This window comes from Talpa europaea, assembly GCF_964194135.1.
Source record: "Talpa europaea genome assembly, chromosome: 8".
Classification (NCBI taxonomy): Eukaryota; Metazoa; Chordata; class Mammalia; order Eulipotyphla; family Talpidae; genus Talpa; species Talpa europaea.
The window spans coordinates 107,407,441-107,430,791 of record NC_140075.1 but is presented as its reverse complement, the minus strand read 5'-3'; the positions used below and the strand labels follow the sequence as shown (position 1 = coordinate 107,430,791).

Below are 23,351 nucleotides of genomic sequence, written 5' to 3'. Positions count from 1 at the left end.
AGAGACAGGAATATACCAATGCCCATTTGGACAATGATCTGTGCCGCACAGACTTACATTTGAATGGAAGGAACCAGACAATGGACCGGACTGACTACAGATAATATATAATAAAGAGGCTTATATAAATATATATACATATACATTTAGAAGGGGAAAATAGATATAATAAAAAAGAAACAAGCGAAGTAGAGTAAGAAGAACTGGAAGCATTGAGTATGTGGGGACACAGAGCAGAGAAGTTTGGACAGAGAGTGAAACTGAAGAGTCATAAACAGGACCAGGCAGGGCAAGTCATCAGTAAGAGGCTAAAAAGTATAAAAAATGACCAAGTTGAAAGCATGAGGTCCCAGAAGAGAGATGGAATTCAAGTAGAGATGGAATTCAAATAGAGATCTCTCTGTAGTTGACCTACAGAGAGATGATCACCTTATACACTGTAACAAGAAAGTAGTGGTAAGAAATGGGTATGGTACAGGTAAATTAATAGGTTTATTGGTGTAGAACTCAAAGAATTCTCATCTCAAGATTTTGCTTTTTTCTAAAGATTCTTTGAAAATTATTAACATTGAATATGATGCTGGCAGTTAGAAATTTGAGAAGCAATGAAATAAAAGTAATGTATAATAAAAAAAGGAGGGTTGACTGAGATACAGAGAACATCTAGGCAGATGGTGCTGTTAAGTTTTCCTCCATGGAGACTGTTCTGCATTCTCTACTCTACATTAAGTATTCCCTGAATCCCAACTGAGTGTGTATAACCTCATATGTTAACCTCATTTTAACACTCTGTAATCTCTCACAACTGAGAGCTCCATGAAACAAGGGAATAGGTCTGTTTTGCCAATATCCATTTACTGATCTACAAGAGTTATTTGTTGAATGAAAGCATACATATGTACGTGAATAATATAAGGAGATGGGATGTCTCGGGGAAAGGGAGAGACCAACAAGGGACCCCTACGTTAGTTTGTCTGGAGCCAGAATAAATTCCCACCTATTGTCCTGGCATAACCATTAATATAACCCTATTTTAATTTACAGCAATAAACTAGTTTGGATGATAAATGATATCTTCACGGTAGTGATTATATATGACTTACATGATAAGAAGAAATTTGGGGAGGAGGTGAAGTCTGATTTTCAGTTGTAACAATGGGATAAGCAAGTAGGAAATCATTCCTTTCATCCCACTGAAAACAATGGTACCTACATGCTGTCTTCATAACCAACTATAAGAACACACTAAAGAATTATCATTTGATTGGAGAACCTGGAAATTCAGTTACATTAACATGTCCTTAATGACTATCCCACTAAAACCTTGAAACAGCTTCACACGTCTAACCTAAGAAATTCAGGAGAAAATCTAGCAAGATTTTAAGAGGAAAAAAGAAATTTGCAATCTTCAAAACTGATCTTGTTCTTCAGATGGTTTGGCTTCATTCTTTATAAATCCCTGTAATCTCTACATGATAAACTAGTTCAATATCTTCTATTATGTTTTCTATGTTAAAGGTATGGTATTTGAATCAAAGTAATTTATATAATGCTATCCACAGTGGAATGGCTTAAAGGGCTAATAAATTAAAGGATAACTGTTTAGAGAATAGCACATTCAAAATGGAAACTAAAGGTCCACTAAAATACTCACAATAACCATTAAAAACTCAAATGGAACAGTCAGTGCTTCTCTTGAAAACATTGTAATAATGAAAATACTTTACTGGCAGATTCCATTCAAACTATAGGTCAGTGCTTCTCATTTCTGCCTGCAAATTATAATCATCTGGGAAGCATTTTAGAAATAAAAATGTTTGCTCCATTCCTCATAATCTGATTTAATTACCCTGAACTGGGTCTCGGACATTTGTATATTTTAAAAGCCGCCGAGGTAGTTCAGTTGCGTGGCCAAGGTTAAGAAGCTCTGTTAGGGCCACAGATAAATACCATCTGTTAATCATCAATTTCCCCAAATGTCATAGAAATGTCTTTCAATAAAAAGCAGTCATTGAACTTGGCTGCATTAGTCACACACAAAATGGAATTTGAAACATCATTCTTATGTATCCTTAACAAATTACATTTAGAAGTTTCTTTTTTTTAGTACTTAAAACTTTTAGTAGATTTATCTTTTGCTTACAAAGTTCAAGATGAACCTTGAATTTTCACCCTCATTAAAATCAATAAAAGAAGTATTAAGAGAAGATGTAGTCATCACCCTATGGATATTCCACTACAAAGTTGTGGATTTCTCTTCATCTTTGAATACACATTTCTAATCCCATGCTCTTAGGTATTCCGTTAAAAGTGCCTCTTATTCATTCATGTGTTCTTTTCTAATGTCTTTCACTTTTTGCTATTTTAAGTCACCTATTTGCTCATTCATTCATTCATTTGCCCAATACACCTTTACTGAGAGCCTACTAAATGTCAAGCACTACGGAAACCATTCAAGATTCAATGGTCACCAAAAACAGACAGAATTAACCATTTTGGAGAAGTTAGACTAACTAAACAACATAAACCAAATATCATCCAAACGTTCACAAAACTACACTGTGATAATTAGTGGAAGGGAAACTGCATGGGGCTGAAGATATCTTATGGGAATTTGATCTAATAGGAAATTTGGGGAAAGCCTCTGAAGGAAGTAGCAGCTGAATAAAAGTTGATGGATGAATAGAGCGTAATGTACTGGGAAACTTCCAGGTATCATGAGATCTGACAAAAAGTATTAACTAATTTTAACATGATTAGAGAGAAACCAAAAGCATGATTTGTTGCATGATCTAGGAAGCCACTGTCAAAGAAGTTACGTCAAAATGAATGGTCAGTGTGGAGTTCACAACCTGGCTAACGTTCTTCTCTTTCTTATATTTTTGTGACATTCAGCTACTTGTCAATAGATGCAACTCTGCAGCGGTTGGAGTCACATTCCTTCTACAACTTGAGTAAAGTAACTCACATGTAAGTACAGTGAAAAGTGAGCACAGACCCAATCACAGCCACTCTTGCTTGATAATTGGGCACTAGATGGCGAAAACAGCTGATTTCAAAATCATGAATCAAATTTGTTGTTTGTGACAGTCTTATTCCTAGTTTATATTAATTCACACGAATTCTCAATTCCATGGCTGAAAGTTAAAGAAAAATAAGAACTCCTCTTCTTGATTTGTCATTGTATTATACTACTGTTGTGCTAGCAGGTTTTATTGGGGGTCAATCAATAAGTAAACTGCTTAATTGCTGATAAACTACTTGATTCCAGGACCAGTGAAAAACTCTTCAAAGCTAACATTATTTCTCTCGACTTGGAAGAGAAATGCAGCTTCATGTGATCAGAAAAGGAGTGATGTTTAGAACTTGCTTGAAGTTGGTCAGGGATGAATTGAGCCTATGAGCTATCTAACCTTGGAAAAATCATGTAATCTTTCTTAGCCTTAGTTTCCTTATTTCCATAGTAATTGTAAATTTTGATAGTGAGCATTTAAAACAGTGCCTAGCATATTAAAATTAGTCAATACATTTCATAAACATTATTCTTCTTTAATTTCTCTAGTATAAGATATAAAAAGCTTTGCATGCATAATCACATGCTCTTTTAAGAAGCATGTATTAAAAAATGTTAATTCTATTTTCTTAGTGAAATAATAAAAATTAAGGCAGCAAAAGCCTTTAATATAAACTAGTGTGACATCAAACTAAAAAATCTTCTGAACAGCAAAGGAAACCTAACAAAATCAAAAGACAACCTATTCAATAAGAGAAGACATTTGCAAAATCATTCTGATAAAGGGCTAATATCTTGTATATATAAAGCTGACACTTTAATAGAAAAAAATACAATTTTAAAAGTGGGAAAAATATCTGAATAGACATTTTTCCAAAGAAGACATTAAGGGCCTCCCCGGTGGCGCAGCAGTTGAGCGCTGGGTTGCGAAGCTGCCCGCAGCCTCTGCAGCGCTGGTTTGATCCCTGGCTGCTCCCCGGCCACTGGAGGAGGGCCCCACATGGCGCGCAGACCTCTCCTGCCACCTGCTGCTCCCCTCAGGAGTGTACTTTGGTCCTTCTGCCTGCTCTGCTTCCCCCTCTGGCTCTGGTGAATTCTCTCACCCTCCCGTGCTTCTGACTGTACCCAGTGCCTGTATAAATAAATAAATAAAAATAAATAAATCTTTAAAAAAAAAAAAAAGAAGACATTAAGATGGCCAACAGGTATGTGAAAAGTTTGCTCAACATCACTATCATCTGAGAAATGCAATTCAAAAGTACAATGAGATATCACCTCACAATTGTTAGAATGGTGATTTTCAGAAAGAAACAAGTGGTGGGAAGGCTACCTTCCTGCACTATTGGTAGAAATGTAAATTGGTATAGTCATTATAGAAAACAGTATAGAAAGGTCTTTAAAAATTAAAACTAGAAATCCCATATGATCCAGATACCCCACTTCTGAGTATTTATCAAAAAAATCCCCAGAAGTAGAGTTAAAAGATAAATGTGTTTATTGCAGCACTATTTACAATAACCACAACAGCAAAACAACTGGTGTCCACTGATGGGTAAAGCAAATTGTGGAAAATTAAATATACACACACATATATGCATATATAATTTTATATATAATTATATATAGATATATTCTATATAGAGTTTATATGTATATATATATATAAAATATAAAATAAACAAATACATATATAATCTAAATCAAACAAAAAACCCAAACTCATAATGAATAAGTTGATAAGACCGAACAGAGATTTAGACAGCTTTATAGCTAACAAAACAAAACAAAAATTGGAGTTACTAAAGTTTACTAAGGAGGTTGGTTTCTACTAAACTCCCTAGGATTTTAGCTAGGGCCCCTAAAGGGCTTCCTTCTGAGAGTATGGGATACTGAGAAATAGATCAATCTTCACAAAGACTAAAGCCTGCCTCAGAATCAATTAAGACAATAACAAGGCATGACAAAGAACATATGGAGAAAATTATGAGAAGAAAACAACAGAAAATGACCCACAGAAGACCCAGAAACAGACTTTAAAATAATGGTAATAAATATATTCAAGTTTTGAGAGGCAAGACAGAACATTTTAGATTAACCTGGAAAATTTTATAGAATCAAATGAAAACTAAAACTTAAAAATTCAATGACTGAAGTAAAATCTTAGCATGAGTTTAACAACAAATTAAATACAGCTCAGAAATTAATCAGTTACCTAGAAAAGTCAGAAGACTATAACCAGCCTGAAGCATAGAAAGAAAAAGAAAATAAGAAGATGGCACAGTGAAAAGGCTAGCATACCTATAATTAATTGGATCACAAAAGAAAGAATGGAGAGAAGTAATATTTGAAGAGAATTCTTCAAAACTCCTAGGAAACATCAAATCACAATGTAAGAAGTACCACAAGCCCTTAAAGGATAAATACAAAGAAAACCACATCAAGGTACATCATCCTCAAAGTACTAAATACCAAAGACAAATTGAATATCATGAACAGCACCCAGAGGGGGAAAAGTTCACAATATTTTCAAAGAAATAACAATAAGACTGACAGATGACTTTTTAACAATGATGGAATCCATAAAACAATTGAAAGCTGTATGCAAGAGTAAAACAGGAAAAATAACAGCAAATAACTGCCAACCTAGCAAAAAGGCTCTTTGAAAATATAAACATTTCAAAACAACAAAAATTGAGAGAAGTCATTCTAATTTGACTATTATTAAAGGGACTACAAAATGGAGTTTTTAATGCAAAGGGAAAGCAATTGTTTTCAGTAATTTAAGACTGTTTTCCAAAATAATCTTAAATGGTAGCATAGTGGTACAGGAAGAAATGAAAAGCAACAGAAAAAGTCAATATAAATGAACCTTGACTGAACAAGACAAAACAAAAAATGTCTTAGGAGGACAAAATAAGGCAATCCTTATTTTGCATGATAGTGAAGAATGAAAACTGTTTGCATGCTGAAATTCTATAGAGTGATCTTAACAAAATAGAATATGGTCATTTGGGAACTTCTAAAAACTTGTCCAAATATTATTGTTGGTTATAAATAACAAAAGTAGTACAACTAGTATTTATTTAGCACACTGTGATTTTAAACATTAGAAATATTTAAAATTAAAATATTTCATGTTTTTGTGAAAAGCAGCAAGAGTAGTTTGAACAGTACATGCCTCTTTCTCTTTGTTGTATAACTTACAGGAGAGCATCATTTCAATGTCTTGGCAAATTGTCCTACTTCTTTCTAGGTCTGTATCAGCTTCCAATATTTAATCTTTTGCTCTTTCAAGGTCATAAAATATTCCCAAGAGTTCCTTTAATGTGAATTTATTTTTGCAGCATCTTTTCTTTTGGGACTTGTCCATCATTTTATTCACAACCACTTTTTTTTTATTTATATCAATAATTTGCCTTCTCTAAATTCCTATAATTGCATATCTAGAGTCTCTCAACACTCCATGCTCAACTGTAAGACAGTTCACAGCCATAGAAGGTGTTTCTTTTAATATAACTCTGTCTGGTAGAAAAGAATACTGAAAAAGCAAATAATAAAATTCCTATGAAATTAATAAGGTTAGAAGATTTAAAATGACATAATTAAAAAACTTACTGACTTTATTGATTTACATAACCTTAGTGACTTACATAAAATATTGTGTTAAACAAACACAGAGCACATATTCTTTAAAGACACATGGAATAGTTAAATTGACTATATACAGGTTTATGAAAACAAATCTCAGTAACTCACAAAAAAATTAAAATCATTTCTGAATAGTTAGCCATGCATTTCTAAATAACTCTAGAGCACAGAAGAAATCATAGCAGGCATTAGAAAAGAATTTTAGCTAATTGGGCCTCCCCGGTAGCAAAGCGGTTGAGCGCTGGGTTGCGAAGCTGCCCGCAGCCTCTGCAGCGCCGGTTCGATCCCCGGCTGCTCCCTGGCCCCTGGGTGAGGGTCCCACATGGCGCGCAGACCTCTGCTCCCCTCAGCAGTGTAATTCGGTCCTTCTGCCTGCTCTGCTCCCTGCTCTGGCTCTGGTGAATTCTCTCACCCTCCCACACTTCTGACTGTACCCAGTGCTTGTATAAATAAATAAATCTTAAAAAAAAAAAAAAAGACTTTTAGCTAATTATATAACAAATCAACACCTATGGGAGCCAGTTGAAGTCTTGCTCAGGGGCCTCCCTGGTGGCCTATGGGTTACGTCTCAGTGATATCACCACTAAGGTTTGAGTTGGATCCCCAGCCAAGGAGTTAACCCACTTGGTACAACAGACCTCTGTTGTCTCCCCTGCTACTCCCCTTAGCAATGTCTTTCAGTAAATCTGCCTGCTCCACTCCCCACTCTATCTCTGGTGAATCCTTTCACCCACTCCCCCCACACCTCTGGTCTACACCCAGTTCTACCAAAAATAAATAAAATCTTTAAAATAAATAAATAAAAATAAAGTTTTGCTCAGAAGAAAATCATTACCTTAAAAAAATATATTAATAAAGAAGGTAGAAAATAAATCACTTATAATCTTTTTTTAATTTGTTTTTATATTCCCCATACAATTACAACCTCCTGATTTTGACCCCAATCCCTCCTTCCCCCCCCTCCCACCCACCAAAGTGTGTCTCTGGTTCATAGTTGTTTGTTGATTTTGATTTTCACTTTCTTATAGTTATTCTTTTTCCTGGTCCCTTATTTAAGCTTTCTAGATTCCTGCTATGAGTGAGACCATCCGGTATTTTTCTTTTTCTTTCTGACTTATTTCGTTGAGCATGATCCCTTCTAGCTCCATCCATGTTGCTGCAAATTGCATGTGTTTATCTTTTGTGAATGCTAAGTGATATTCCATGGTGTATATGTACCACATCTTCTTGATCCAGTCATCTATTTTTGGGCATTTGGGTTGTTTCCAAAGCTTAGCTATTGTAAACAGTGCTGCTATAAACATAGGGGTGCTCTTTGGAATTGATGTTTCTGTGTCCTTTGGGTAAATACCTAGGAGTGGAATTGCTGGATCATATGGAAGCTCTCTCTTTAGTAGGTCCAGAAATCTCCACACAGCTCTCCATAGTGGTTGGACCAGTTTGCACTCCCACCAACAGTGAAGGAGAGTTCCTTTCTCTCCACAACCTCGCCAACATTTGTTGTTGCTAGTTTTTTTAATATGTGCCATTCTCACTGTTGTGAGATGGTATCTCATGGTAGTTTTGATTTGCATTTCCCTGATTGCAAGTGACATTGAACATTTTTTCATATGTCTGGTGGCCATTTGTATTTCCTCTTTTGGGAAGTTTCTTTTTAGCTCTTCTGCCCAGTTTTGGACTGGATTATTTTCTTAGTTTTTTGTTGAGTCTCATTATCTCTTTGTAGATTTTTGTGATCAGTCCTTTGTTGTTAGTGTTGGGTGCAAAAATTTTCTCCCAGTCGGTGGGGTTTCTCTTTGTTTTGGTTATTGTCTCTTTTGCTGTGCAGAAGCTCTTTAAAACTGCATCACTTATAATTTTTACAAGAAATTTATAAAGGAGCAGTGAATTAAAGTCAAAGAAAGTAGAGTACCCAAGAAAACTGAGGGTCCAGAGCAGTAAGCACAATAGCTAAAATGTAAAACCAAACCTCTTGACTCTAAATATAATGTTCACTTATTACACCACTTTGCTTCTCTGCCCCCTCACCAAAAAAATAAAAGCAACTACGCTAATGAAGCTCTCTCTACCTAGACTCTATAGCTCTCAAAAGCAGCTCTTTTGTTTCTGTTACGATCTTTCTTTCATAGCAATTCTAGTTACAAACAGTTCTCTCACAAACATCAATTTTCCCTCTGAACAAAACTGTGAACATCCTAGAACAAAGGAAAGCATTAAAAACAAAGCAAAAAGAAGGTAGGTGTAAAAAAAATGGATTTTTATAAGTCACAACTAAAATGACAAAATGAGTTCTTCGTGGAATACAATGAACCAAAGTAAAGAAACAGACAACACCAAACCAAGACAAACCCTTGGCTCTCAGAGGGAGGCACCGGAACAAAGGAAAGAGGGGGTCCAGTGGACTGCAGTGGAAAGTTATTGGTGCTTTGGTGGTATCACAGTATGGTGGACCTCTGCTGCTAAAACATAAGGTGATGTAAATCAGTGTTACCTCAATAAAATAAGTGGATTTAAGACTATTTCCTTTAGGCATATATTAAGAGTTTAATATCTTAGAAAATAAAAGAATAGTGTGTCTTAAATTTTCCTGACCTTTGAATAGTCTTCAAATTTTCCTGACCTTAATATCTGTAGTTTTATCAGCACAAGTGAATATTTTAAGGCACATACCACTTAAATATTTAATGCATTTATTTTGTAATCACCTGTTAAGCAACAACAATAAACAAAGTATCTCATGTAAAAAGAAACAGCTGGAAAATTACCCTCTTTCCCTCAAATAATTGAGCACTATTTTGTGGCTATAAAGCAAGAAACTGAATGTTAATATAGAATGATTTGTTTAATCTATAGATCACACAGTATTATCAACCAAACTTTCCTGCAATTTCTGAACATAGAATGAAAACCGTCTGGTTTATTTTGTAAATGATGCTTTCCCATGTTGGATTTGCTGCAAGGGTAGATACTAAACTAAGGAATTCTGATTTTAAATGTCAATGCATATTGCCAGCATTTAGCAAAAACATCAGCAGTTAAGGGACATAATGTTATTCTGTTTCATAAATGTGTTTCCTTCCTCTGCTGCACTCCCTCTGCCCCCCCTTTTTTTGGCCATGTGATTTGGTAAATAGAATTACAAAGGAACTCACAGTTCATCACCCCCACTTCTAATCATTCCTCAATGCCTTTTCAACCTCCTCCTGCCAATGCACTATATTTAGCCTCAAATTTTGTATTTAGATTTCATTCTGTGATATGAACCAGGGTGGTAGAACATAAACACTAAAATTGTTTCTCCTAGCAACCTTGGGCTGACATTCCAATGACAAAAGGTACCCATTTATTTGAAAACACTGTGCTAAAATGGTGGCCATTGCACCTTAGAGCCATCCACAGGGTCATAGCCTTCTTATATGAACACTCATCCCTCAACCTCTGTGATACATGCTGTCAGTCTTCCCGTCTCCTTTGCTAACTTCTTCTCCATTTCTAAGCACTGGAGTTCTCTAAGACAAGTCCTATATCCTCTTCTCTTCATTCTACATTCTCCCCAGGTGATTTACTCAATCACTCTTAAATGTATATATCTAGCCAAGTCCTCTCTCTTAGTGTTGGGCCATTTATGTGTGGATCCACTGGACACCTGCTCTCAGATGTCTCACATGTATCTCCCTACTTCAATAGCCAAAACTGAAATCTAGGTCTTCTCCTAAAATCTATCACTCCTCTGCTATTTGCTGAGTCAGTAAATGGGACCTCAACAAATCCCAGCTATGCGAGGGGTATCACCCATGATACCTTCCTTTCTCATCACCCACTTCTAACCCTCACCATGTCCTGTTGATTCCACTACCCTCACATATATGAAAAGGATCCTCTTCCTCTCCACTGCCACCATCCTTGTCCAGGCCACCATCATCTTTTGCTTGGACTACAATAATTCATGTGCTCATTGGCCTACTCTAATTTGTTCTCTGCACCACCCACAGAGTGATGTTTCTTGAGAAAAAATCGTAAGTATTCAACATAAACTTCCTATCCCATGTTTTCAGCAGATGGCTGACCACCTCTGCCTCCTCATCTTGCTCCATTCCTGCACACCTGTATTCCTTAGGGTTTTAAATAGAACAAGATATTACTTATTTCAGGGCCTTCACATGCTTTAACGCTGTCTAGAAAGTTTCTCTCTTTGCCCAGTTCATTCAACTGGTTTTTATTTTCAATCTAATATTACTTCACATACCTTTAACCCTAACCCACATCTAAATTTGATCTTTCATTTGAATCTATCATTGAACTATTTATTTTTATTTTATAGAACTTCTTAAAATTTGTGATAACAGTACAAATGTTTGATGACAATAAATGTTTCCACAAGGTTGTGTGTTTTATATGAGATTTATCCACACCAAGCAACTAAGAAATCATCAAACTAAAACAATTCCCCAAAGAACAATTACATATATTCTGTACATTTTTAAAATTACATTCAAAATTTGAACTGATGAAAAATCTGATTGATCAAACATTTATAGATGTGTGTATATATACACATGCATACGTATGCTTAGCATCCTTAGCTGAACCCATACCATATCCCAACCAATAGGTTAAATGCTCAATGCAGCAATATTTACTCTTAATCCTTGCAACAATTCTCTTAAGCAGTTACTATTATTTTAGAATTTTTTAAAAATGGGTAAATCAATGTTACCTCAATAAAAAAATGTTCTAAAAGTGGGAAAAAAAGATATAAGGGTGAATTTGAGACATTTAGCAGTTAAAAGTCCAATACAATGGATAATACACACAAAATGGAATTCAGTAACTATGTCTTTACATTAAGAGTGTATTTCATGTAGACACTGCATAAGTGGAGCCCCTGCACCTCTGTAAAAACATTCAGCATAACAATCTCAGTTTTTGTTTGGGGTAACTTATTGCAACAGTAGAGAGCTAGAAGAGGTAGTAATGATGTGTCAGTTAACAATGAGTAAAAGACATTGAGAGAAAGCTCTAAGAATGGTAGGTTTCTTTGTAAGTTATTGAGAGGTGCAAATCCATTTTCCTAGGTTTTAAACTTAAGCTGGGATGCTGTTGGGACCCATAAACATACATGTAATAAAGTTTTATACCTGTAAAATGATGAAATGCTGCGGAATTCCATCTTTTATTTAATTTCCTCTATATAGAAGCTAATTGCTTATCATTGTTGCTATTAATATGGCTTATTAATAGCAGATTATTAATAGCTACCAATTACTGAATGCCTTTTTTGGGCAAGTATGCTGTAACAGTGCTTCACATATACTGTCCCATTTAATTTTGCAAATCTATGTTTACACTCTGTAAAATGAAGATGATAATGCACCCCTCACCAGGCTCTTGCCCAGGTTAACTCAAGGAATTTTGGAGTCAGCATTTGAAACCAGGGCCTCCCTGGTGGCGCAAGGGGTTAAGATGCAACCTATGAAGCTATCTGCAGCCATTGCAGCACAAGTTTGATGCCCAGCCAGGGAGCTACCCACATGGCAAAGCTGACTTCTCCTGACTCGCCAGCTGCTCCCCTCTGCAGTGTATTTCAGTCAAGCTGTCTGTTCTGCTCCCCACTCTGTCTCTGGTGAACCCTCTCACCCCCCACACCTCTGGCCTATACCCCAGTTCTTGTATGCATAAATAAATAAATCTTTTGAAACAAAAGACACCTGCTTCCAAAATGAAAGCAAAACCATAATACCTCTTTAGTTAAAAGCAGACCTAGTTCAAAATTATATTGCCCTCAGAATGATGTTTTTACTTGTATGTGTTTTTTTTTATTACAAGTAAATAAAAATTTTACAACTGGGTAGATAAAATACATTATTTATGGTAAAATGTGATAAGACAATTCTGCTCATTCACTAAATTAATCAAGTGGATTAACTGGAAGTATTAGGCACATCAGTCTTAGCCCCAATCATTAAAACATGAGAGGAGCTGAATGCATCTTCTAAGCAATTTGGAAATTTTCTTTCATAATGTTCTATTTCTAGTGGAAAATCTGCTGATAATTTTTTTCAGTCTGCTTCAAGAATCTGAGCATGTATAAAGTCTCCTTGAATTAACACCTAGCATTTTTTATGATCTACTTTTTTAAATAATAAAGCTGCATTAATAAAAATAATTAATAATAAAGCTACATTAATAAAAAATGCATTAAACACTGAATATCAACCTTTGGTCCTGCCATCTCAGCTCTTAGTCTCTCTGGAGGACATCTCTGTTCCTGACTATTGTGCTGCAATTACAAACAGGTTTCTTTCTCAACATACCCAGCTTCCTCCAAGCATATTCCTCACATCATAGCTAACTCCCTGCACACGTGGACCATAACTGCTTTACTCAAAATTGTGTGATTCAAATCATACTCCCAGGCATGCTTGAAACTCATTCAGATTTCCATTCTTCTCATCAGAGACTCTCTGGCACTTATCTCTACCCCACCTTGCTCTCTCTGAAAAGGTTGTATCAACTGCTTTCATTTCTGACAATTACTGTCCGCATTAGGCTAAACCACTACCAGCCCACACCCAGTCTCTTTGCTTTAGTTATTTTTTTCAGATTTTTCAAAATATAACTGACATAAAACATTTTGTAAGTGTAGCTGTACCATGTGTTCATTTGATACAGCTTACGTAGTGCAAAATAATTACCATAGTAATAGTATTAGCAAATATTTTCATCCCATCACAAAATTACCATTTCTTTTTTTGTAGTGAGAACAAGATCTATACGCTCAGTAACTTTCAGATATATAGTACAGTATTAGATATAATCACTATGCTTTAGGTTAGCTCTCCTGAATTGTTTAATTTTATAATGGCATTTTGTATCCTTTGATTAATTCAATTTCTTCCTCATTTTCCAACTCCTAATCCCTCATGACCACCACCCACCTCTTCTTTTGTGTCTCTCTCCTCTCCATATAACCCCTCCTACCTCTCCCTTCTCTCACACCCCATGTATAGTACAGTCTCTTAATCAGCTGCAGCCAATATCAGTGTTTCATTACCCTTTCCTTCTTGACCTCTAAAGCTAATTCAGTTGGGCAGCACTACATATCATTGTGACATTCTCTTGGGTCACGACTCAGGTCTGCTTGTTCGATGATAACCTCCTATGAGTTGGAAACAATGTAAGTGCCAGTGGCAAGTGATTGCATAAAGAAGATGTGGAACTTAAACACAATGGAATACTACTCAGCTGTGAAAACAACATGGATAGACCTATATGGTCTATCTCATTCACCTACAGCCACACTTCCACGCACTTCTGCATTGAAACTGCTCTCAACATACATTGCCAACCTGATTGAAAATCCAGTGGCCTCTTTACAATCTCCATCCTCCTTATTAATAGCTAACATTCATCTTTCCCCTACTATCTGCGAGGCATAGTTCTTAAAGTTTTAGATTTATTAGCCTACTAAGTCATTGACAGCTCTCTAAAGTCAGTTCATACCCTCCTTTTACACACACACACACACACACACCCCAAAGCTCAGTCACACAGCTGGAAGTGGTAGAAACTTCCACTGCAGCCAGTGTGTCTTTTCTAACTCTGTGAAAACAACATGGATAAACCTATATGGTATTACGCTAAGTGAAATAAGTCAGATGGAGAAAAACAAACACTGTATGATTTCACTAATGCAGAAGTTAAGGAAACAAAATTAATGACCAAACCAAACAAAAACAGATTAATAATAAAACAGCAGAAGGGAAGGGAGAGTAAGTCAGGTAAAAGGGGTCAATTATGTGGAGAAGGCTGGAAACTAGACTTTTGGTGGCGAACATAATGCAGTGTATACAGATGTTGATTCATTATGGTGTGCACCTGAAGCCTATGTAACATTATAAACCAATATTACTTCAATAACCAAAATGTTAATACAATTTTTTTAAGTTTTTAAATGATAGTCTCTTACATAGCAATTTTTCAGACTACAAATCATATTCAATTTATAAACTCTCCTAGCTAATATTTGATTACTTCTGGCAGTAATTGGAACCCTGCTTCCCACATGGAAAGCTCTGGCAAGTTTATCATCCACCACTAAGAGTGAGAACCCCAATGAAACAATGAAATGTTTTTCAAACATCAGAAGACACTGCATAACAAAAAATGCTTCTGTTGGGGAAAAAATGTGGCGGTATCACCCTCCTAGACTTCACACTATGCTACAAAGTGATAGTAATTAAAACAGGTTGGTATTGGAATAAAAATAGACATAAAATTAATAGAATAGAATTGAGAGCTAAGAAATGAAAACACATATGGTTAACTAATTTATGACGAAGGAACCAAGAACATGCAATGGGTAAAGGAGAGCCTTTTTATATAGTCTTGAGAAACCTGGACCATTATATGCAAAATAATGAAACAAAACCACTATTAGACGTCATACACAAAAACTACCTCAAAATGGATTAAAGACTAGAAACTCTAAAATACATGAAAGAAAACACGGACCATACACTATACATGACATCAGCCTTAGAGATGTGTCAACTCCAATGGCAAGGGAAACAAAAGCAAAAATAAACCAATGGGCTTATGTCAAATTAAAAGCTTCTTCAGAGAAAGAAATAAAAACAAGAACATTCTACTGAATGGTAGAAGATATTTGCATATAATACGTCTGAAAAGGGGTTAAAATCCAAAATATTCAAAAAATTAAGAAAAGTGAACAATGGGGCCTCCCTGGTGGAGCAGGGGTTAAAGTCTTAGCAGCCACTGTAGTCTGAGTTCAATCCCTGGCCAGAAAGCTGACCCACGTGGCACAGCAGATCTCTCCTGACTCGCCCTCTGCTCCCCTCTGCAGTGTATTTCAGTCAATCTGCCTGTTTTGCTCCCCACTCTGTCTCTGGTGAATCCTCTCACCCTCCACACCTCTGGCCTACACCCCCGTTCTTGTATGCATAAATAAATAAATAAAATTAGCCTTTTAAAAAAACGAACAATAAAAAATATGAACAAATTGTTTTAAAAAATTCCCAGAGAATCCGAACAGATACTTCTATTGGGATGGCAAATAGGTTCATGAAAGACATACGGATGGCAAATAGGTTCATGAAAAGATGTTCATACTCTTATCATCAGGAAATGCAAACCAAAATACCAATAAGATATCACCTCACTGGGCCTCCCCGGTGGCGCAGCGGTTGAGCGCTGGGTTGCGAAGCTGCCCGCAGCCTCTGCAGCGCCGGTTCGATCCCCGGCTGCTCCCAGGCCACCAGAGGAGGGTCCCACATGGCGCGCAGACCTCTCCTGCCGCCCGCTGCTCCCCTCAGCAGTGTACTTCGGTCCTTCTGCCTGCTCTGCTCCCCGCTCTGGCTCTGGTGAATTCTCTCACCCTCCCGCGCTTCTGACTGTACCCAGTGCTTGTATAAATAAATAAACAAATCTTAAAAAAAAAAAAAAAAAAGATATCACCTCACACCTGTGAGAATGGCTGGCATCCAAAAGAAGAGAAACAAGTGTGGGCAAGGAGGTAGAAAGAAGGGAATCCACTGTGTTTGGGGGACTGTAAATTGATGTAGCCATTAAGGAAAGCAATGTGGACAGTCCTCAAAAATTAAAAACAAATTCCATATCATCCAGTTGCCCACTTCTTGATATTTACCCAAGAAGTATAAAACCATAAATTTGAAGAGCTGTAGACACCCCCACTTTTACCGCAGCACTATTTACGATAGGCAAGAACTGGAAATAACCTAAGTGCCCATCGATGGATGGGTACATAAAGAAGAGGTGATGTATATAGACAACAGAATACTATTCAGCTATTTTTAGAAAATGAAATCCTGCCATTCTCAACAACATGGATGGACCTAGAGGAAATTATGCTTAGTGAAATAAACCAGACAGAAAAAGAAAAACATTGTGATTTCATTCATATGTGGTTGATAGAGAAAACAAACAGATTAACTAAATAAAACAAAAATACTTATGGACTATGAGATCAATTAATGGTTACTAGAAGAGAAGGAAAAAGGGCATACTAGTGTGGAAGGACAGATTTAGACTTTTAGTGGTGATCTCATAATAGTATGTACACGTGTTGATTCTCAACAACTGTATTGTTGAGACTTGTATTATAATTGATATTACTTAAAAATAAAATTTAAAATAAACTTTAAACCAATCTATATATGTTTAATACACTTAAGTTTACCAAGAGAGTCTATTTTTAACAGAGCCACTTTCTAATTTCATTAATGTTAATTGCATATTTTGATAAGAATGTATATTTAAAAAAATACATGCTAGAGTCTTAAATTACTGACCTTGGAAAATAAACCCAAGTGAACTCTTAAGATTCACTACATCCACTACATCTGAAAATGCAATGGGCAGAGGAATCTTATTATGCTTATTATCCATCATTAATCCACTCAGCTTCCCAGTCTACAGCCAGGATGTTTGCTGTTGCTCATAATAAAGATCTGTCCTCAGCAAACCACTGGAGGGGGTTTTCTTTTAAATCTAAAAGGAATAAGAAAAGGTTTTAAAACTATGATTTGGAAAAAGTTCAGCCACAAATTCTCATGAACATTTATGAGATCCGATTTATGTTGTCTTACCTTTGATAAGAAAAGAAATGGATGTATTGTGGTGAATGTGTTCATTGTAATTTTCACAGAGAGATTCGGAATACTAGAAGCTTAACTTACATAGAACCTGGTGCCCTGAAAGAGCTCCCCCTTCTGAAGTTCCTGTGAGTATTAACCATTCTCCCGTCCTAACCTTCTTATGTAAAAGAGAATTATAATGCTACCTGCCAGGATTGTTCTAGAGAGTATGGCAGTGGGACAAGTCATATCCTGTGATTGACTCCCTCACACCCACCCCTACCTGCAGCAAGGTATCAAGTGAAATGAGGCACATTTGAAAACCCCATTCAAGGGTCAGCACATAGTGCTCTACCAGAGACCTGCTCCAAAAGACATGAGTGAGGAAATGCCATCGTGTCTGTCTAGTCTTTAAATGGAGTAAACAAACTACAAAACATTGAGTGTCCACTGGTCAATTTGATTGAAATAGGTATTGCAACAATCGGAGTAATTGTTACAAAGGAAAAAAAGGCCATGAAGAATAAAATCCAATCTCTTGGAGGCTAAAGGGACAAACATGGAAGGGACGGTCCTTTGCTTTGGTGACACCCAATGAACTAACTGATTACCTTTATGAGAGCAGGGACCAGCTTTGTTCTCTGCATCTTTGTTGCTCAGCACAGAGAAAGTGCTCGTTATACCTGTGTTTGGTGGATATGTGTGTATGGACTCAGATCTTCTAAGCACCAGCTGAAAGAACCCTACCTTTATTCCCTTCTAATCTACTTAGATACATTTTCAAAAATTAGAGAACAAGAGCCTTCATTATTAAGAAAAACAAAAAAAAATGCATTTTCATTCCAACACCCTGAAATAAGCAGTATTAATATATTAGTTCATATATATTTATTCATTTATATTTTATTTAGTTCATATATATTTTATTTAAAAGGTTTTTAAATAAAAGTAGATATTTCATATATGTGTTATGGAATAAATCTGTAATGATGACTAGAAGTTATCCTGGAAGAGAAGGAAGGGATAGAAAATAAATAATGGTGAATGGAATAGTATTATAAAGATATGGAATCACAATATTTATTTATTTTTATATTGAAGTATGGGGGATGGGAGATGTCAGGAGTGGAGAAGGATATTGATTGAATCTGTGACTGAAGGGCTATCTGGAGATCAGTGAAAACTTATGGGACCAGCGATCAGTCACTCCCTTATGGACTTTTGAGTTTCAATAAATCAGTGACTCTGAAATAATGATCTCCTACTATGTGCAAGACCCTGTGTAGAACACATGGGATTTTAAAGCATTGTCCTTATCTTCAAGAAGCTTACAATCAACTTGGGGGATTTATTGCATATGAAATTGAAAAGTTCCTCTCCTACAGGAGAATACTGAAGGTGACAAATGAGAGGTAAATGTTGTTTGACATCAAAAATGAGATGAACTTGTTTGTGGTTTTAAAGAACATAGAGGTCCTTGTCCCTAATAATAGAATTTCCAGCCCTTTCCTATATGGCCCCCACTTAACCCTTGGACCTTTCCAAAAAACCCCCAACCCACTCTTTCACATGAACACTTATTACATTTGAACTAGTTTGTTTACTGTTCTTCAAATGTACCTTTGAAGAATCTCACCTCTCTCCTTTGTAATCTGGAACTTCTCATTTGCTCTTTCTGACTCCTGGCTTCCTCTTCAAACCTTGTGTCTTCTCCTCTTAAAGGAGTCAAGCCTGAATTTGCCCTAGATGATACATCAATGGAACTGGAGTTTTCTCTACTGGAAGACATTCTTGACAGTTTTACGAGTAGGTCTAATGCCATGCCAAAATGCTCAAAAAAAAAAAATCTCTGCTTTCACCACCTACATTGTAGGAAGTGCACCAAATGTTAAACCAATTAAATCTGAGAGGCACCAGGAGCCTGGGAGTTTTTGCATTCATGCTACTTTATGCATGTCTTTTAATCTCAACATCTCGCCCTGATGACACAAACTTCAGAAAGTGAAGATGTTGTCCTTCACTGATTACCATCCTGGTCTGGACATATCTTTTAAATGGTATTGCTGACATGGACTCCTACAACACTGCCCCAGGAAAACCATTCTTGGTGAAATGATGAATACAATATAGAGTTTTAAAGAGGAAGCCTGACTTAGAGTCGGATGATTATATATTGTCTTTCTTACCCATTCTCCATTTCTCCAACACACATATAATGTCCTCCAATTAAAACAACAATATCACACACAGAGAAAGAAACCTGAACCCCATGTCGTTTAAACTATCCCCAGACCTCTAAGTAGGAAAAGTGTGTTGACAGTGGTGGACTGGACTAGATTCTTTTGTTTGAGGGAATATCACCTCACCCAAGGGTTAGAATTTGACCATGGCCACTCAGCTATTAAGTGAAGGAATTAAGGTTTGACTTGTCTGACTTCAGAACCCATGTTTTCAGCATTACTTTATTCTACATTCTCTGCATTGATTTTGTACCTAATTTTTGTTCTTTTTCTTCTTTTTTGTGTGCTTTAGTGGCATTTTCAACACTGGACTTAGAGTATTCCCTGATCTAACTAAAGTTTATTCCACTGATGTATTCTTTATACTGTAAGTATACACCATGCAATGTTTGCAATATTTTATTTGTCAATGACAAGAACCAGTGGTAATCATGGGGGTCAGTTAAAGTCAAGTGAAGCAATTATCTCAAGGAGAAAATAGTGATTAGCTCTGCCAAATGCACTAATGGATGGAGTCATGAAAGAACTGAGTTTAGTAATATGGCACATTAATGATTCTAACAGAACTGTTCCAGTGGAGGACTGGAGATTGAGAAGTCTGGTAGAAGTAGGCTCAAGAGAGAATCAGAGGATGAACATTAGAAAGTGTGACCATAACAAATGCTTTTGAGAGGTTTCACTATTAAAAAGGAACAAAATGGGATCAAATTCAGCCATCAAAAAGGTAAACTCATGCCATTTTGCAGCAACGTGGATGGAGCTGGAAGGGATTATGCTCAGTGAAAAAGCCAGAAAGAAAAAGAAAAATATTAGATGGTTTCACTTATAGGAGGAATGTAGGGGAATCAAATAAGGGATCAGGAAAAATAAATAATAACAATAATAAATTAAAAACAAAAGTAACAGGCAGCTATAAATTAGAGACTTTCTGCAGGGGAAGGGCAGAGAGAGGGAGCAAAACAGGGGAGGAAGGAGCACAAGGGACTATGGTGATGGTGCACAGTGAATTGGTGGTGGGAATTTCACGGGGACTACATCTGAGAGGAGAAAGCAAACATTGTACCAAAAAAAATGAACAATTATGTAAAATATATATAAATAAATTAATGAATTAATAAAAAATAAATCATCTTCATAGTTGAAAGATATTGGATCAAGAGAAAAGGTCTGTTGTTTGTTTTTTTAATGAAAGAAGTTTATTTGCTGATGGGAATGATTAAATAGAAGGAAAATTCAATGATAAGGATAATACTTTATTTTTTCCCCCAAAGGAAATTTCTCAATTTCTGCAACTGTTACATATGCCTGCTCAGAATTGAAATTTAATGTCTTTAATTTAGCTGTTTCCAAATAATAAAATAATTGTCATCTTAAGTAATTAGCGGAAAATAAAGGCCATCCAATCAAAAAGTTTCGCCCTCTCCGGGGATTTGAGCAGCAATAGTCTCTGGTTACCCAACGCCATAATATCTAGGGAAGGTTAAAATAGTCACTCAGTTGTTTTTGTTACTTGTCAAGAACCCCCACTGCACCCCAATCCAACCCCACACAAATGACTGGTCTCACTAGTATTTCTAATGAAATGGATCCGTTTTTCAGGCGTAGAGGGAATCCAATCAGCAATTCTTAGGAAGGGAATTAAAAAAATAAAACAATCATGAGGTGTGGGGAGATTTATTTGGAACTTGTGGGTTGAAGGGCAAAAGAAGGCTGGAGAGGAAAATGGTTCGAGAGGAAAATGAGTTTGAGACAACTGGTACTTGAAGTTGTCACAGAAAAAGGCAGAGATGGGAGAGAGGAACATCATTTTCCAGAGTCACTTGATCCTTAGCTCTTGCTCTAGCAAAGCACAAAGCCCTTTTTGCAGCCTTCCTCCCACTCTGCCCACCATGACTGCAATCAGAGGAGCTAAGTGGCTAGAGCACCTCTGTAATAGGCGGTGATTACCTGCAGGAGAGTAACTCTCTGTGCCTTCCTTTTCTGTGTGCTTTGATTTTTTTTTTTTTTCAGAAAGACATGCAAAGAACCCAACCATTCCAAAACAAAACATTCCTTGAATTCCTCCTTTCTCCCCACTCCTGACCAGACCACCTCAGCTTTTCATAAATCTCTCCCCTGCTTTGTAATAATAAAGAGCCCTTATATCTTCTGTGCTTGCATGTTCTTCAGAGTACTTTCACATTCATTATCTCATCTGTTTTTCAAAACAACTCTATAAAGTGGGGAATGCAAGGACCATTATTCTGTAAGATAAATGAGGACCCTGGAGCATGAAGAGGTTAAATTATTTATCCAAGTTCATCTGGCTAATTAACAATAAACAGACTGTTCCCCAAATCTCTAGATTGAGGGTTCACCTCTCTATTAATTCTCTCTCTACTGAAGTGTATTCTGTAGCGTGATTCTTTTTACATTATTTTAAGACAATTCAGAACACATATGAAATATATGTTAGGGAGTGATGCTTTACTTTGCCAAAAGATTCACATGCTTTGCCCAAGAATTCACTACAGGGCTCTTAACATTCTGCAGGGGAGCAGCACCTACAGTGATAAGGGACTCACACACTCAAATGCTTTCCCATGCATTATCACATTTGCTCCTCTCAATCATCTTATAAAGCACAGGGGCCTCCCTGATGGCGCAAGAGATTAAGATGCAATCTATGAAGCTAACCACAGACACTGCAGCTCAAGTTCGATCCCCGGCCAGGGAGCAACCCACATGGCGCAGCAGACCTCTCCTTTCTCTCCCGCTGCTCCCCTCAGCAGTGTATTTCGGTAGATCTGCCTGTTCTGTTCCCCACTCTGTCTCTGGGAAATCCTCTCACCTCCCCCTACCCTGCACCTCTGGCCTGTACCCCAGCTCTTGTATGCATAAAAATAAAATAAATCTTTTTTTTAAAAAAAGCACATAAGTTACCATTTTTCCATGTTACAAATGAAGAAATGAAAGAATAAAAAAACTAAATGATTTTGTCTAAGCAGTAGCCCAAGAGGCAGTCACTAGTGCGCTGCTTCCTGTAACTCTCATTTGTATCCGCATGCTCTCTCCAAACCCAAAGGCATGGTGAGTTATCTTACCTGATGGAGAGAGGTGAAGGACCATATGCATAATATGGGGTTACAAGTTGAGTTTTCACTAGAGTCAGAAAGAGTGTAGAGTGACAGGATCCAAACTCTTGAGTTTGGGGTAAGAAAAATAGTGACCACATTCTTTGCTACAGAAAGCTCAGTTCAAAATATGGCATTGTGTGGGAACTAGACTGGCTTAGAAATGATCCACAGGAGCTCCTGCCTGGCAGTTTTGTGAATGGAAGACATTTTAGTAATATTCATGGAATGAAATAGAGCCTATTCTCCCAACCCTCCTTAAAGGCTCCATACCCTTAGAAAACCTAAGGACTATGGACAAAATGTTTATTGCAGATTCAGAAGTCTCTGAGATACACCTGCTCACCTTGAAGATGGGGCTTAAGTCAGGGGCCTTGACCCACACCCAAAACTTCCGTGACTACTGCACATTTGGAGCTTGTATTGCGTGTCTATCTCAGATACCTTATTGAACCTCTCTGTTCCTACAGTCTCAGAAGGGTCAAAGAAACATAAAAAGAAATACAATTAAAGTGAATTGTGTCCAGTTACTTATTTAAGTGTGTCTGTGCAATAAGAACCCAGCTTTGTGGGGACAGCATTTTTTTCACCAAGTGTTTTTGTCTCTCTCTTGCAGTGAAATTACAGACAACCCTTATATGACTTCAATCCCTGCAAATGCTTTCCAGGGACTGTGCAATGAAACCTTGACACTGTGAGTATTGCCAAGGCCACTCCTCCC

General features: G+C 36.8%; 1 protein-coding gene across 1 annotated transcript in view; it reads left to right on the top strand.

Moving 5' to 3' along the window:
* Positions 1–23,351, top strand: part of TSHR (thyroid stimulating hormone receptor) — a gene marked incomplete at both ends in the record, with an annotated part of 126,731 nt that overhangs the window by 62,164 nt on the left and 41,216 nt on the right. The window contains 4 exons of the mRNA XM_084240791.1: positions 2,896–2,970; positions 17,349–17,423; positions 19,810–19,884; positions 23,247–23,324. Of these exons, the coding sequence (XP_084096917.1) occupies positions 2,896–2,970; positions 17,349–17,423; positions 19,810–19,884; positions 23,247–23,324 (303 nt within the window). The remainder of the gene's footprint in view (positions 1–2,895; positions 2,971–17,348; positions 17,424–19,809; positions 19,885–23,246; positions 23,325–23,351) is intronic.